Source organism: Cynocephalus volans, chromosome 10 (genome assembly GCF_027409185.1).
Source record: "Cynocephalus volans isolate mCynVol1 chromosome 10, mCynVol1.pri, whole genome shotgun sequence".
Taxonomy (NCBI): Eukaryota; Metazoa; Chordata; class Mammalia; order Dermoptera; family Cynocephalidae; genus Cynocephalus; species Cynocephalus volans.
In genome coordinates this window covers 8,959,672-8,976,629 of record NC_084469.1, presented here as the reverse complement: position 1 = coordinate 8,976,629, position 16,958 = coordinate 8,959,672, and the positions used below count along the sequence as shown (strand labels likewise).

Genomic DNA, 16,958 nt, shown 5'->3' with positions numbered 1-16,958 from the left:
AGCCGCTGACTTGAAATGTGGAGATGGGCAGGAGGCAAAAGACAGTGGTAAACCAAACAAACAGAAAAAGCCAGAATGACCACAACGTTTGCAGAAGCAGCCAGCCAACAAATAATGACAACAGGTGGGGAAAAACAGCAGATATAGAAGGATGTCCAGACACACAGGAAGGCAAATATAGACAGGCAGAGACAATGACAGCCAAAGTCACACCCAGCCTGCCTCCAAGCCCCTCTTCCTTCCCCTGGCTTCTGCAGGAGGGATCACAGCACAGGCTGGAAAGATTCATTTGCAGACACCAGCATCCTCACAGTCCCGCTCCTCCCTCCCCCTGTCCCCCAGTACCTAGGGAAGCTCTTGCATCTATTCCATAGTCCTTCTGCTGACCCAGAACAACCCTTTCTTGTCCCTTCTGCAGCCAGGTCAGAGGAAGGGGGTGGAAGTCAGGGCTCTAGAGTCACCTGCCAGAGGAAGTAGATTGCCAAGATGATCTGCAGGGGGGCTGACCACAACAGGTTGATGAAGGGGGCAATGTCCATGAAGCGCTGGGCATCCACAGCCATGAGGTTGACAATTTCTCCCACTGTAGATGCACGTTTGACTGAATTGGTGATGACCAGCGCCTGCAGGTGGACAGCAGGGGATGGACTAGGCCCGTGAGCTTCTTCCCAGCTGCCCAGGGCCGGCCTCTCCCCTGAACCCTGCTGCAGCTAACCTTCCTGTAGATGACACCTATGATACCCGTCCGAAACCTCAGGCCCATCACAAAGATGGCATGGAAATACTGGTGTAAGATCAGTGTCTGCATCATGGAGCACACGAACATCAGCCCAGCCACCAGGAAGCCCCACCAGGCGGGGGCTGTGGGGTTTGAAATGAACTTGATCAGGACACTGCCAGGGAAGGAGAGAGGCATGAGGGAGGGGGGTGTTCCCCCAGGCTGCTCCCTCTGCTCTTGCCCTCAGCCTGCACTGTGCCCCCTGCCCCTGGAGCCTCCCAGGTGAGGCAGCTACTGACCCTCCACACGCCCCACCACCCAGGCCAGGGAGGTTCAGCCCAGCGCTGCCTCGTTCTTGACCATGACCTCCATTCTTGCTCCCTTCTGCCTTTGCTTCCTCCTTGAACCACATGGCAGGAAGAAATACCACATTTCCATGGATTAGACTCTCCTGCCCCTTCTCCTGGGCTGCTGAGGGCTCTAGAGTCTGCTGCAGGACCCCATAGACTAGCCCTCAAATGCATCCTTCCAACATCAGCAGCCCCCAGCGCTGCCCGGTGACCCTCGTCAGGGCCCTAGTTCACCTGCTCTCACATGGCCTTCACCACCTCCTCTTACCTTCTGGCTTGTTCCCTCCCCCTACCCCCTCAGCAGCTACCTGTCTTCCCACTTAACTGCCCACCAAGAACACCTTGCCACCCACCAAATTCCCTCTCAACACACGGCCACTTCCTTTCCTCCCACCTCTGAGGCGGTCTTCCCAAGCCTGACCTGCCCACGTCCTCAGGAACATGCCCCACGGTTGTCCCCCTTTCTCCTGAGGTCAATATCTTCCCCTCTGCTGGCAGCTCTACTTTTGCCTATTGATAGGACCAAGCTCTTCATGTTGGGACAAACCTCCTCTTGACCCCATGGAGCCCCCTAGCCACAATCATAGCCAGACCTCCCTTTCTGTTACACGTTGAACTGTGTCCCCCCAAAACTACGTTCAGGTACTAACCCCTGTACCTGTGGATGTGACCTCCTTTGGAAATAGGGTCTTTGCAGTTGTTATTGAGTTAAGATAAGGTCATACTGGAGTAGGGTGGTGTCTTTATAAAAGAAAAGAGAAGGAGATGTGCACACACATACACCAGACACAACCACACACACCCCTACACGTGCACAGAGAATGCCATGTGAAGACGGAGGCAGAGATCAAGGTGATGCACTTACAAGATAAGAACACCAGTGATTGCCAGAAGCTACTGGAAGCTACTAGAGGCATGGAACAGATTCTCATTCAGAGCCTCTGGAAGGAACCGAGCCTGCCTGCCAACACCTTGGTTTTGGACTAGCCTCCAGCACTGTGAGGGAGTATATATCTGTTGTTTTAAGCCACCCAGTCTCTGGTAATTTGTTAGGGCAGCCCTGGCAAATGAATACAACTTTTTTTCCTGCAAGTTTCTGGGCCTCCATGGCCTGGTCTCCACTGCATACCCCTGCTCTCAGGCCCTTCCCCTCTGTCCCAGCCTCTTCTGGGCAAAGTCACTAACTACCTCCGTGTTGCCTATTTTACTGGCCAGTTTTCTTCACCAGAGGCCACTCCTTCCCCTGAGAAGCACTGTCTGTGCTCTGCTCCCCGTTACAGGTTCTTTCCCCAGCTCTGGCTCACCCCTTACCTGTCAGAATTCCTAGGACCACTCTACCCTCTCCCTCAGTGCAGGCTCTCTGGGACAGCCAAGCCCCAGATGTGGGACACTGGGCTTCCCCTGATGACTCCATCTAGCTAGGAAACTCCCCTTGGAGGTCCCACCAGCACCTCTGGCCCAGCAGGGCCACCTTTGCCACATGCCCAGCCTCCTCGTCCTGCCGAACCCATCACTTCAGGAAAAGATCCATTGTCCTCTGGTTACCCAGGCCAGTGCCCAGGTTGCCCTTGACTCCTCCCTCTCCCTGGTGCACTCACCATCTCCCAAATAGCTCCTGGATTCTGATCCCATATCTGGCCTGGACTCCCATCTGACCTCACTGGCCCACTTCCATGAACCACCCTGCCCTCAGCCCGCATGCTACTGGCAGGAGGAGCCTTCAACCCAGATGCCCCTCCCTGGCTCAGGTCTGTCGAGGATATCCTCAGCTCTCCCTCTCTCTCTCTGTCTTCCTCCCCATGCCCTGCTTGCCCTTTCCCCCCCGGGCATGGAGAAACACCTGGAGCTCCTGAGTCATGCTGTTTCAGGCCTTTGGGACTACACCTAAGCTGCACTTTCCCCTCCTTCATCCACGTGTCCCTCCAAACCTGATAACCTCCTAAGCTGGCAAGTGTTCTCCGCTCCATCCCAGGCTCTCCTTCTTGCCCCTCCTGGGGTTTTCCAGACACCTGAGTACACCTCTGTCCCCAATGTATTCTAACTGATTCAAATGCTGCTTTCTCCCATGAGACAAGGTCATATTTGTCTCTGTGTCCCTAGTGTCTAGCACCATTCTGGTACCCTGGGGACTCACTAAGTGTTCCCTGAACGAATGAATGCATGTGTGCAGGGGTTGGGGGCTCTGCTGCCAGGCAGATCTCCCGCCCACCCTCTCATTTGAAAACTCCTTCAATCCAAACCACTCATGTGACAGCTGACAGAGCCTGGTGGTGGTGGAAAGGGCACCCTAGCTGGAGTTCAGAGCCCTGGACTCGGACCTGATTCCATCTCTTCTAGCTGCGTGTCCTTGGCCAAGTCACTTCACCTCTCTGAGTCCCTGCTTCCTCTTTTGTATAATGAGAATAGGAGCACCTCTCCATAGAGTTGTTGGAAGATTCAAAGAGAGAATGCTTGTTAACGTATTCACTGCAGCGCCTGGCACACAGTGTGTACTCTACAAACATAAGTTGAATGTGAATGGGGACACTGAGGTGCAGAGGCCGTGTCACTTGCCAAGGGCTACAGAGAAAGTGGAGACAGATAGCCTCTTGGGTTGCTGGTCTGGGGTTCTTTTCACTGTCTGTGGCTCCCTCCTCTGGGCCCAGCGCTCAGGGGCAGCCAGCCAGCTCGCCTGCCCAGGGAAGAGCTGCAACGAGAGGGAGCACGGTGAGACCTGAGCAGCTGTGGGTTGATGAAAGACAGCAGGTCCTGGATCAGCTTGAAGCACATGCTGAGGAGGAGGCCGGGGCCAAAGGTGGCCAGCAGGGCCCGCAGGAAGGAGGGCTCCCGGGGCTTGCGCCAGCCCCCCAGTAGCACTTCGTCCTCACCGGAGACTTTCTTCCCAAATTCCACTGCGGCCTTGTGTCTGGTCCAGGGAGGAAGGAGCAGTGGGTAGGAATGGGCTCATGGGCCCCATGAAACCAAGGGCCAGGCTGGGCTGGCTGGGACTGAGGAGGGAGCTGTTTTCTTGGCTCTCAGAACTGGGAGGGGGACAGACATCATGAGAATTGCCCAGGTGACTCTATCTTCAGATGCTAGGGAGTGTCTGAAGGCGTGGCCAGACTGCGACCCCAAGGACTATAAAACCCTACAGCTATTCCCACCCTCCGGCCTTCTCCCTGCCTCCCCAGGGCTGGCTTCAGGGAGGGTGCTGAGAGGGAAGAGGATTTAAGGGCAGGGATGGCTAGTAGCCCAGTCACTGGGCAGCTGAACAGGGACCGTGTGAAGATGTCATGGAGGGACGGAGAGGCGGGGGTGCGGCAGGAAGACTGAGGGCCCACAAGTCCCCCAGAGGCTCCAAGCCATGGAAGCCAAGATACTGTTATCCAGGCCCAAGACCTTGGTTCCTCCAACAGCGAGTGGCCATCAGGGGCCCTGGGCTGAGCAAGCATTGAACTGCCAGGCCCTAGGCTACAGGTGGGAGGGAAGAGGGTCAATCCTGGGGTCAGAAGTAGGTGGGGAAGGAGGACTCAGAGTCCCAGCTCTCTTGGCTGGGCAGCTGGCCAGAGACGAGTTTGGGGGTCCTCAGTGCGAGGCTGCCAGTGGGAAGGGCCCTCAGCTGAAGGCTCATCTCACACAGCCCCTGCCTCCAGACGCGAGAAGGCAGGGCTGAGAGTGGGGATGGCCCCTTCCCTCCTGAGGTCCCTGGAATCTACCCTTTAAGTCAGGCAGCATAGTGCAATGGAAAGAGCAGGACCTCCGGGCCAGACAGCTGGCTGTGGATTCTGGCTCTGCCACCACCAACTAGGGCACCTTGGACGTGGCATTAAACCTGTGTGCCTCTGTGTCCCATGTTACAGATGGGGACACTAGGGTGGTTGAGAGATTCAATGAGTCAATCTACACGCTTAGGACCAGGCCTGGGATAGAGTAAGTGCTACAAAAGCGTCAGCCCTTCTAATGGCCTCAGCAGAGCTGGGAGAACTGGCTCCACCTAGGCCTATGCCTCCCACCTCATGGTCCTGACCCACCAAGAAACCACCTGTGCCTGCTCTTCTCCCTACCCCACTGATGTGACCATCCCAGGCCCACCAGCCTCATCTGCCGGAGACCTAAGGAATGTAAGGGGCTGGGCAGAGGGGGCGTGGGGACGTGGGAGGGGTATGGGGACGTGGGAGGGGTACGGGGACGCAGGAGGCCTCACTGCACTGCCTGCCTTTGCTGCTTCTTCCACGCCTTGAGTAGCTGCTGCACCACCGACTGGGAGGTGTCCTCCTCGTTCAGGGACCAGAGGTCCTTCTCCTCCAGGGGATGCCGGTAGCCATGGATGACCATCCTGGGTGGGGAGGTGGGGGTGGGCAGGCAGCCCCAGATAGGGTCAGAATTTGACAGCCTGGAGCTGGGGGCCAGTGTCACCAGGGCCCCAGGGTCTCCAGAAAGGAGAGTCTCCCTCGGGAGCTGTGACCAAGGGAGGTGTCTCCTTTATGCCCACAGTGAACAGGCTGGAGGTCACTGCCTCTCCCCTCCCAAGCTCCCACCTCTGACCCCTTCTCCTTCTCCCCCACAAATGCCCCCATCTCCCCCTATGCCCTGGTGGTAAAATCCATGCTGGCTTTGGCCCTAGGCAAGAGCGAGACATGGTGGGTTCAGCCTCAGCCTCGGGTGCTTCCTTAGTGCGCTGTGGTTAATGAGCTGTCACCCAGGTCACAGACACAATTATCCTGCTCCAGCCACTCTGAGGGGCAGCCAAGGAGATGACAAGCTGCAAGCCTATCCCAGACAGAAGAGCTCAGAACTAATTATGGTCTCCTTCCAGCCCTGGGCCTGTCCCTGTGGCCTGCCAGATGTGGAGCTGGCCAGTAGCCCGGGAGTGGAGCTGGGCCAGGCCTGGACTCTGCACTCAGCCCCCGGCCCAAGCGGATACGTTTCCCCATCCTCACCTGCCCACGCCTACTGGGGTGGGGTAGGTGCCAGCCAAGCCCAGCACCTCAGGCCCCTGAACTTCTGGCCTTCTCTCCTTCCTCCCTCTCACCTCCCTTCTCTCCCCCTCCTCTGGCCCAGGCTGGAGGAAGAGCCAACTCACTTTGTGAACCACCAGAAAGATAGGCGGGAGAGGAAGCCGGCGCTGGCCTCTGGGCAGGGGTTCTAGAGGGGAGAGAGTGGGATGGGGCAATCAGGAGTGCCCACCACCTTCTCCAAGCAGGTAGAGGAAGGAGGGGCCCCCATTCCTTCCTGCTCCAAGCCCCAGTTTACAGATTGTGGCGAAGACATCTCTCCCCCTTTAGAAGGAACTGGAAGGGATCGGGGGTGCTGGTCAGGGCTGGGCTGGGGAGTGAGCCATGAAAACCCCCCATCCACCATGGCAGACTCACATTGTCGACATTCTTGGCGGAGAAAAACGGCGGCTTCTCCCGGAAGCAGGACAGGATGAGGGCCGAGAGCACCAGGGCAAAGAAAATGTAGAAGGTGGTGAAGCGGAAGGGGTCTGAGATCTGGCCCTGGGCAGGAGAGTGGGACAAGTGTCAGAATCCAGGGGAGCCTTGAGGCATCAGGCCCCTCCGGGTAGGGGCAGACCCCGGGGGTCTCCAGGTCTCCACCCAGAGGGTGCTGAGAGGTAGGAAGGATCATATGGGGACTGCAGCTCAGCGAGGACTTGCCCTGCATAGGCATTGTGCCAGGACGTTCCCGACGTTGCCTTGTCTAACGGGGTGACAGCCTACAGGCAGGATATACCCATTCTGCAACTGAGGAAATGAGACTCCAGAGGGTTAAGCAACTTGCCCAAGACCACACATGGAGTAAGCAGTGTGTTCAGAGCCTGTACTCCTAGCTACTCTCCTTCACTGCCTCCCCCTGAGATGGAGAAATGGGGAGGCACTGGGATGACCCCCAGTGTTCCACCCAAACACCACCACCATGTCAGACACAACACTTGGTGGTGGTGGAGGTGGGGCAATGGAACAGCACACTGCATTCCCGAGAGCAGCCAGCAACAGCAGCATCTTTGCCGCATTCCCCCGTGTTACACGCCCCCCCACCGCCCCCGCCTGCATGCAGGCAGAGGTGCAGCAAGTGGGGGAGGATGTGAAGAGCACCGAACAGAGGAGGTCCTGGGAGCCAGAGGGGCTGCAGTGACCTTGGGCCCTGAGGGCACCCCCCAGCCAGGGCTGGACCTGGCAGGTTCCTGCCCCCTTACCTCTGCCCTGGCTGAAAGGATCTTGGAGCGGAAGGGGATGATGGCACAGACCACACACAGGAACCAGAAGATGATGAGGACCCCCGAGGACCGCACCCCTCGCAGCCGCTCATACTGGATCAGCAGGGTGGCTAGCAGCTGTGCAGGGAGGGCAGGGGAGGCCCGGGCAGGGCACACACATATGGACCTGCCTCTGCTCCTCCCCACCCCATGTGGCCAGAAGTTTCTGGGCTCACCCCCATCCTCTTCCCACCCTCAAGGTGTCCAGCCCTTTCCTTAGAGTCCATGCTCCCCCGACACAATCCACAACCCACTGAAGACCTCCCCCACCCAGCTTCCTGGGCCCCACACTGACCATGGTGATCCCCACCACCAGGGGGGTGACAAAGTAGATGGGAGCAGGGGGCCAGCCGTGGACCAGGCCATGGAAGGAGTAGAAAAGATCTGCCCAGGAAACACACCACAGCAGGACGCCCAGGGCCTATGAACAGGGTACGGGTTGGAGCCCCCATCCCCAGAGGCAGGGACAATCCCCGCTGGGGAGGGGCCTTTGTTCCTGAAACTACTAGAAGCCACCAGACCTGCCTGGGCCTGGCTGTGAGGGCTGGGAAGAGTGCTGAACAGAAGCTTCTTGGCAGTGGAGAGAGTGTTGTTGAACTGGCTTAAACCTCCCCAAGCAGGGAATATCTCAGCTGGGGCAGACCCAGTTGCCAGGCTGCCATGGGCCTGAGCTGCAGGGCAGGTGAGGGTGGAGAGCCTAGTCCAGCTGAGGATTGGGGTAGGGGGGCAGCTCATTAAAAGCAGAATCTCCCAGGCCCTAGCCCCACCCATAGGACAGCCCTGAGCCCCTGACCGTCTTGAGCCTGGACAAGTGGGAGAGGATGATGTAGCCACGATGGTGCTTCCGCAGATAGAACAGGTAGCAGGGCAGGGCGGCCCACAGGTAGATGCAGGGGACCCAGGCCAGCAGGGAGTTCTGGAAGCAGGGAGTGAGGTCCGGGTTGTCTGTGTGCACAGATAAGTTGGAATCCTGGAAACAGAGAAGAAAATTCAGTGCTGTGGCAGCCTCCTAAAGAATTGGGCTCTCCCTAGGGGAAGGTGGCTGGGCCAGAGAGAGCTCTATCAGAGACTGGGGTGTGGTGGAAGATGGATAAGATTGAGAGAGCCTAAATTTGCACATGAGCTGGTGTCCTGAGTGTGAGCTCTCCAAGGAGGTCACGGCTGCCCCATTTCCTCATTTTCTCTCTATCTCTAACTGCAGTATAATTTAAGTACAATAAACTGCACCCATTTAAAGTGTATGATTCAATGAGTTTTGACAGTTGTATATACCTGTAAAACCACTGCCTCAATAAAGATAGAACCTATTTTTATCATTCTACAGTTTCCCTTGTGCTCCTTTGCAGGCCACCTCTCTTAGGCTCATCTGCTTTCTGTCATTCTAGATCCAATTCTTTTTTAAAAAGAAAAAATTTTTAAAAAAATTTTATCTAAGTGACATATACACATAGTTCAAAAGCCCACTTCCCCTATAAATCTCTCCCAGTTAAGGAATAAGGAGCTTCCCTGAGCCTTACTTGCCTCTCCTTTAAAATGGCCACCCTACCTACCTCACTGGATGGGTGTGGTACTCACGGGAAAAAGAGATGCGGAGAGAGCTTTGTAAATTACAAAGTCTACCGTGACGAACTATCCCAGTTTAGGTGGGACTGCTGCGGTTTTAGCACCGAAAGTCTGCTGTCCTGGGAAACTGCTCACTCTTGGCAAACCAGGATATTTGGTCACCCTACTGGCATTTGACAGACTATCTCTTGCCTTTGACTATAACTATACCTAAGAATTTTTAAAGAAAGAGATGTTTTACTGAGATTGTTTCATCCAGGATCACCAATGTACTAATCTTTTTTTCCCCTTCTTGCAAAGCATTAGGTGTTCTATACAGAAAGCTCAGAAAAAAATAAGTAAAAAGAAAAACCACTGACAATCCCATCCACCTAGAAACAACTATTACCTGAGGATATAACCAACTACCTTCTAATTGCCAATTTAAATGATTAACATTTTTATCTTTATCAAAGTTATGCATGCACATAAATCTTCTGATTTTCCCTTTTTCTGTGCTAATTTGATTTGTTTTGTGTCTAAGCTGAAAGTGTTAAATAATTTAAATTGGCTTAAAACTGCCTCCGTATGTAGTAAACTGTAATATAACGAAGCTGAAAGTGTTAAATAATTTAAATTGGCTTAAAACTGCCTCCGTATGTAGTAAACTGTAATATAACTTAATATATAAACAAACTGCAAACTAATTTGAAGGTATATTCTTATAACCAGTAGCTAAGTCTCAGCCAATCATGGCTGCAGAGCTTTCAGCCAATTACAGGCTGCAAACCGCACAGACCATGTCTACATAAGGCAAAGGTCAAGTTGTAATCAATTAGGCTCTTTCTACGTCTGACTTCTTTTTCTGTCTATAAATACTGCCTTGCACATTGCTGGGTGGAGTTCTCTGAAACTTTATTTGTTCAGAATGCTGTCCAATTCATGAATCACTGCTTTGCTCAAATAAACTTTACTAAATTAAGTATGTATAAAGTTTTTCTCTCTCTTTCTCTTTTTTTTGGGGGGGGGCAGTTGGTCAGTACAGGGATTGAACCCTGGACTTTGGTGTTAGCAGCACCACACTCTAACCAACTGAGCTAACTGGCCAGCCAAAAGTTTCCCTTTTAACAGATTGTTGTCAGAAGTGGGATCCAAAGTAGAAATCCAGCAACCCCCAGGAGCACCAAGTGGTCAAGCACAGGCACCTGCCAGGGTTCATTGGGTTCATTCATCTCTCACAGCAACCAGAGGTCGTGGGTGAGTTCTTGCTCAGATTCCAAAAATGAATCTGTGTTTTGAGCTCTCTGAGTTTATTTGAGCATTTCTTAGACTGGACTGGTGCTGGATCAGATTGGATCTGATAATTAACTGGATTGGATCTAGTTTGAGGCCTCAGGCAGACATCTTTTGAACGTGGGCTCCTTCTTCCAAATCGGAGTCTGGGACTCCACTTTCTGCGACACTAGCTAACTTTATGCAGAAAAATTATAGCCCCCAAAATTGTGTATTTTTGTAAAAATGGGTTAATCTTACTAAGGACAAATTAGAATTATAGTGGCCACATGGAGTTTTAAACTAGACAAAATTGTTCACTTGCAAAGTGCATTAGAAAAGAGAGGATACAAAATGCCACAAAAGCAATGAGATGCATTCTTTAATTGGTACACAGAGTCATCTAAAATATTAAATGAATCAAAGAGTGCCTCTTCATAAGTTTCCTTACAGAAGGCAAATGAAAAAAAATCTTAAAAGTCTTTTTCACAAGTTTTATTCAAAAGCTTTAGACATCTGGCAGGCAACCTTCTTCCATTGGCTAGAAAAACAATTTGGATCCAGATATTCTTTAACAAATTACTGAGTTTTGTATTATGGCTAAAATTTTTAAATTAGATTTGTTTCTGTTTATATGTTTATGTACATTTGTATGTAAGATACATACGTGTGATTTTTTTTATCTCCTTATGATACTGCCAAATAAAATTGTAAAATAGCTCTATTTAATTGGCTTTAAGAATTATTCTCTCAGAAAATTAAGAACTTACCCAAATGCTATTCACATTTACATGACTTGGGATTTAATATTTGGCAAATATGAATATTGTTGGTTTGATTAAAACAGGCACGTCTTCACAGTTTTCAGCACTGACTTTTCCTACCTAGGTTTACTGGTAAAACAAGCTTATGTTATCTCTATATTACAAAATTTGTCAGCAAGAAAAATAACTTAAGTTGATGGCTAGCTGTTTAATGTCTCATCTTATAAGCAATCCAAACAATATAAGATAAAATTCCCATGTAAAAGATGTCTTTCCTATACCAGATGATGGGGTTTGGATGTGTTGTCCCCTCCAAAACTCATGTGGAAATTTGATCTCCAATGTGGCAGTGTTGGAAACTGATTGAGTCACGGGGCGGATCCCTCATGAATGGATTAATGCTCTCCCTGGGGGAGGGGGGATTAATGAGTGAGTTCTCGCTCTATTAGTTCCCACGAGAGTTTGTTGTATATAGGACCCTGGCACCTCCTCTCTCTCTTTCTCTCTCTCTCACTTCCTCTCTCTCGCTTCCTCTCGCCATGTGATCTGCTTGTACCCGCCAGCTGCCTGCCGCTTTTCTGCCATGAGTAGAAGCAGCCTGAGGCCTGTGCCAGATGCAGCTGTCCCAGAATCGTAAGCTAAATAAACTTCTCTTCTTATAAATTACCCAGTTTCAGGTATTTCTGTTATAGCAACACAAAACGGACTAAAACATCAGAACATTTTAATATTCTTATCATCAGAATAGAAAGTTGAGGCTGAGGGAAATCTGTTCAACAACAATTTCATTCTCAGGCCTAGCCAAAAAACCAAAAAAGAAGATAGAGATAAAATTTAGCCTCCTTTACAGTTTCTTATTACAGAGACTAAAGATAGTTGAGACTTTAATAGACATATTCTGTGCCACATTAACAAATTGTACTATGAGAAAGCACATGCTTCTAGAAATTATGATTCACAGATTTGCCAATCTACCGATTTCTGGTGTGACAGTTTATAATTGCTTGCTTCCTAGTGTTCACTGGAAATTAAGGTCACTAAAGGTTATGAATTTCAAGTAATATATGTAACTAAAATTACCAGAAACAATAAAGAAAAAATGCTATATGCAAGCACAGTCGTCTTCCGTTATCTGTGAGGGAATGCTTCCAGGACCTCCTGCAGATACCAAAATCCATAGATGCTCAAGTTCCTGATATAAAATGACATAATATTTGCATATAACCTATGCACATCACCCCATATACTTTAAATCATCTCTAGATTACCTATAATACCTAATACAATGAAAATGCTATGTACATAGTTGTTGTATTGTTTAGGGAATAATAAGAAAAAGAAGTCTGTACATGTTCAGTACAGATGCAATATTTTTCTGAATATTTTCGGTTTGCAATTGGTTGAATCCATGGATGCTGAACCGACAAATATGGAGGGCCAAATGTATACAAGGGAGGTAAGATGTGCTTTTGGTAAGGAAAATCTATAAGGTATGAGGATGTTTTGTTTTGCTGAGGAAAAAAGAGAGTAACTTTTGTCCTAAAGTAGAATGGCTGGTTGTTCCAAAATGAGAAGAGAAAAGTGTAGAAGAAAAACTGAATGAATATGAAAGTTGTAGAAAGTTTGTGGAAGATTAATTTTATGTGTGATTGAGCTGGCTAAGACTAGAAGGGAATTATTTATAAGTTTTTCTAAAAATTGATCATTAATATCAAAAGTACACTGATGCAAAACCAGAATTTGGTCCTCTCTGTTAAAAAAAGATTTTCTTGGAGTATTGATTGGTCTGCTTTTAAAAAGAAATTGTGAAAGGTTTTCCTTTACCTTTTAGGTAATTGGACTACAAAACAAATTCTGTGTTTCACCAAGGTAATTTCCTGTCCTTCATGTTGTCATTGTTAGGTCACTTAAGAAAGCTGAGTCCTCTCTATTAAAAGAGTTAAGGGTTTTTTTTTTACAACTATGTAACTTTCTGTATTTGCCTTTGTAGCCTTTTAATTATCACGCTGATGATTAAACAAGTGACTATTGTCCACGGTGACCTGTGATCCTATTTTGATCAAGTGTTTTAAACCTTCGATATTTTTGACAAACTTCCCCATCAAATTCTAAATTAAGTCTTTTTCTTGACCTCAAATTAACTGGGTTTTTTCAGATGGGTCCTTGGAACATCTCAAAAGTATACCTTTCCTGGCTGTCTGGTTAGCTCAGTTGGTTAGAGCGTGGTGTTATAACACCAAGGTTAAGGCTTTGGATCCCCAGATTGTCCAGCTGACAAAAAAAAAAAGTCAAAAGGATACCTTTCCTTATAAAAAGAGAGATAGTAAACTAATTGGGCTTATGTGATATATTGAATTATATGGGAAGTAGTATCAAAGAATAAGTAATGCTAAACTTTGAGTTATATGTGTGTGGATGTATTATTAATATGTGTTTCAGAAATTGTATGAAATTCATATAAATCTAATAGTCCTGGTATAACACTATCAGTCACAATCCTAGTTATTATCTTGGAATGCTGTATGCAACAAAAACCCCCCCCAAATTTTCTTGTCAATTGCATTACTATTGTAATTAACTTGCATCAGATCTTTAACCATGGCCATTTTAAGTCTTAATCATTCACAGATGGTTTGTTTACTCTGGTAAGCTTAAAGTATTTTGTCTTCAAGGAGATTCTTGGAAAGGACTCTGACAGTACAGGTTTCTGATAACTTTAAGACCATACCATTGAACTGGGTCCCAGAATTCTAATGAAGCAACTAATCGGTTCATAAAACTGCTAACCCAACATCAAGCAGAACAAGAATTAATTAAATTCCAAGGAAAAAATTTGGCAGATTTTCATGCTAAGTCAACCGGTACTAAAATCATTAAGATATGCAATTTGAGGAGATGGCCAGTTAGCTCAGTTGATTAGAGCGCAGCTTTGTAACACCAAGACACCAAGGTCAAGTGTTTCATTCACCATACCAGCCGGCCGCCAAAAAAAAAAGATATGCAATTTGAATGAACTCCATAAGATTGATTCAAGTCAAATTACCTATTATAATCTATTTAATAAACAGTGCTACACACCTGAATCAGAGAAATAAAACTGGTATTTAAGAGGATGTAAATCCAGGGCTGGCTGGTTAGCCCTGTACTGGCCAGTGACTAAGTAAGTAAGTAAGTAAGTAAGTAAGTAAAGTAAGTAAGTAAGTAAGTAAGTAAGTAAAGTAAGTAAGTCAGTAAGTCAGTAAGTAAGTAAAGTAAGTAAAGTAAGTAAGTAAGTAAGTAAGTAAGTAAGTAAGTAAGTAAGTAAGTAAAGTAAGTAAAGTAAGTAAGTAAGTAAGTAAGTAAAGTAAGTAAATAAGTAAGTAAGTAAGTAAAGTAAGTAAGTAAGTAAGTAAAGTAAGTAAGTAAGTAAATAAGTAAATAAATAAATAAATAAGAGGATGTAAATCCAATGTTAAGCATGGACTAATGGAGAGCCTGGATGGCTACAGGTTCTTCCTAAATCCTTAAAGCTTTCATTATTAAAAAGCTCTGCACTCCATGACTCATCGTGGAAGAGATAAAATGATCCAAATTACAAAAAATTGTTGGTGAAGGGACTGTTCTAAAACTTCTAAAATGGTTAATAATCAGTGTTTGATTTGTCAAGCCTATAAATCTGGTCAGACAATAAAAACCTCAGCTGATACATTTCAAGCACCTGCTAAATCATTCAAACACTTACAGATGAATCTCATTCAATTTACTTATAGATGAATCTCATTCAATTTTCATACAGGAAGGCCGACGCTATAACAGTAGTTAAAAGTTCATTCGAAAATGTATTTCCTTTATGGGGCATTCCTGGAGAAATTTCCAGTGATAGAGGTACTCATTTCACTGAACAAGTTGTAAAACAAATAAGGTATTACAAACACAATGGCATTAGGCAAAGGTAAATGAATTGATTGGATTGCCTTGGTTAAAGGCATTATGAATTGATGGCATCAGATCCACTCCCACTGGAAAAAATGTAAATTGACCCCTTATAAAATAGTTTCTAAAAGGCCTATGCCCCTGACAATAGAAAATCATGTATCTCCCACTCTTATAAATTCTAAAATGACTCAATACTGCAAGTCTTTAACGCATTATACCAAAGCCTATTGTCACCAGGTAAAAGAAGCCCTTTGTGACTCACCAGCTGATGACAACCAGACCTTTCATGATCTAGAACCTGGAGACTGGGTGTTTTGGAAATGATGCCAGAGAAAGACTGCCCCTGAACTCCATTGAAGGGAACCATACCAAGTTCTTCTCTGTGACAACACTTCAGGGCCTTGAGTCTTATATCCACATTTTTCAACTCAAAAGGGCCCCTCGGTACTCCTGGAACAATACATCTATTGGAGACCTTAAGGTAAACCTGGCCCAGAAAGTTTCTCCCCAGAAGTAAACAACATCCTAGAAATGGATAGCTTTCCCAAGATCATGGATCAAGACTCCTCTGCTGTCATGAAACCTTTATTTTTTTGGTTTTTCTCTATTTCCTGCTGTTCTAATCCCTTCCCTTACAGGCAAATCCATGGGACCATAATCTGTGGATGGCTTTAGCAAAAGCTTATACTATAGCAAGAAACCAGAGCAATTGTTGGGTTGTGGATTAACTTCCCAAAGCAGGAAACAAATCTACTAATGCCAATGAGTCACCATATTCCCAATAAGAGTTACCTTGAAATCCAAAGGAAGAGTGAAAAGTTATCTTTGATAATTTAGACATCACTGTTACTTGTTTTCCTACACTTGCTGGAAATAGTCCTCTGACGTTTCTAATTAATAAACTAATTACTACCAAATATGGAAAACCTATCTGAGTATGCCTGCAAAAGGTATATTGTGCTTCCGGGCATCACATACTCAAGACCTGGGGACTCCTTATCTAGGTATGAGTAATTGCTTGTATGATGTCTCTGGATTAGATCCAGTAAGGTCCATTTCCACTAAATGGAGTTATGTACCCTTACAGCATGCTATAAAGGAACCACAAAAAAGTAAGTTTACCACTGGATCTTGTTAAGGAGCTATGCAGACTTACGGCAATTAATTTAACCGACCTCTGCTCAAATGCTACTAGTTGGTCTTCTTTTCCAGCCTCCCCCGATCCCATGCCCTACCAGCCCTATACTGGGTCTGTAAAGAATTTGTTTACTCTGTTCTGCCTCGTCACTGGTTCATGTCTTGCTATTTGGCCTGACTCACTCTTGCCTTCCAAATGGCTTTCTCTGAAAGTTCCTGTAATATTTCCCATAATCAGAGGCCAAAGTGGTCACTAACCAAAATTGGTACCAACTTCAGTATAGGTCAAGATAAGTTAGTTTCCACTGAGAAAAAGCTCCAGTAGTTTTCCTGGGGGTTCACTCTTGGTTGGAGTGGGGTGCTGGTTGCATGGAATTTGAAGCTAACCCATAAATTGGGGAAATTCTTGGATTTTGTAGCCAATCAGACCTCCCATGGCTTCAGATGGGTAGAAGTCACTTTCCAAAAGGTGGATGATAATATTTGTGTTCCACAAAAGTACTTAAAGAAACATCATGCAGCTTTAGATCTCCTCTTTGCCCATGTTGGGGGCTTGTGTATGGTGCTGAACAAAACTGAACGCTGCACTTATCTTTCCCCTGATTTTATGACTACAGAAAGCTTAATTAAAAAGGTGGCTGATACTGTTGTTTCTCCAGACACTGCCACCAAATACTTTAAGGAAATTTCTCAGGTGAAAGGAACACATGAAGTGTTTACGGGAGGAGCTAACATTTGGTCTGCAGGCATCCTGAATGGTGGGTGACAAGCTTGGCTGTTCCAAGATTTTGTAATCTTTATGTTTCTCTTAGTGAGTCTCTAGATTACTCTGGCTTGTGTTACCAGGCTAAGTGCAAAAAAATGGATACCTCTTTAAGTCAGGCCATTTTACAGAAACTATGGTCCTTAATCACCAATATGCCCCAAAGACTAGGATCAATTGATTCAAAGACTATTGAACTATCCCTATTGCCTGAACTTTAAATTGTTTGATTTTGATTAGTTTGCTTCATGGAGACTCCTGT

General features: G+C 47.3%; 1 protein-coding gene across 1 annotated transcript in view; it reads right to left on the bottom strand.

The window, feature by feature from the left end:
• The window catches only part of ABCC3 (ATP binding cassette subfamily C member 3), a 48,104-nt gene that overhangs the window by 19,892 nt on the left and 11,254 nt on the right, over window positions 1-16,958 (bottom strand). Inside the window, exons 2-10 of the mRNA XM_063109315.1 lie at window positions 8,097-8,273; window positions 7,599-7,724; window positions 7,244-7,381; window positions 6,420-6,545; window positions 6,131-6,192; window positions 5,252-5,383; window positions 3,782-3,973; window positions 716-893; window positions 462-623 (exon numbers count right to left, since the gene is read on the bottom strand). Coding sequence (XP_062965385.1) covers window positions 462-623; window positions 716-893; window positions 3,782-3,973; window positions 5,252-5,383; window positions 6,131-6,192; window positions 6,420-6,545; window positions 7,244-7,381; window positions 7,599-7,724; window positions 8,097-8,273 — 1,293 coding nt within the window. The remainder of the gene's footprint in view (window positions 1-461; window positions 624-715; window positions 894-3,781; window positions 3,974-5,251; window positions 5,384-6,130; window positions 6,193-6,419; window positions 6,546-7,243; window positions 7,382-7,598; window positions 7,725-8,096; window positions 8,274-16,958) is intronic.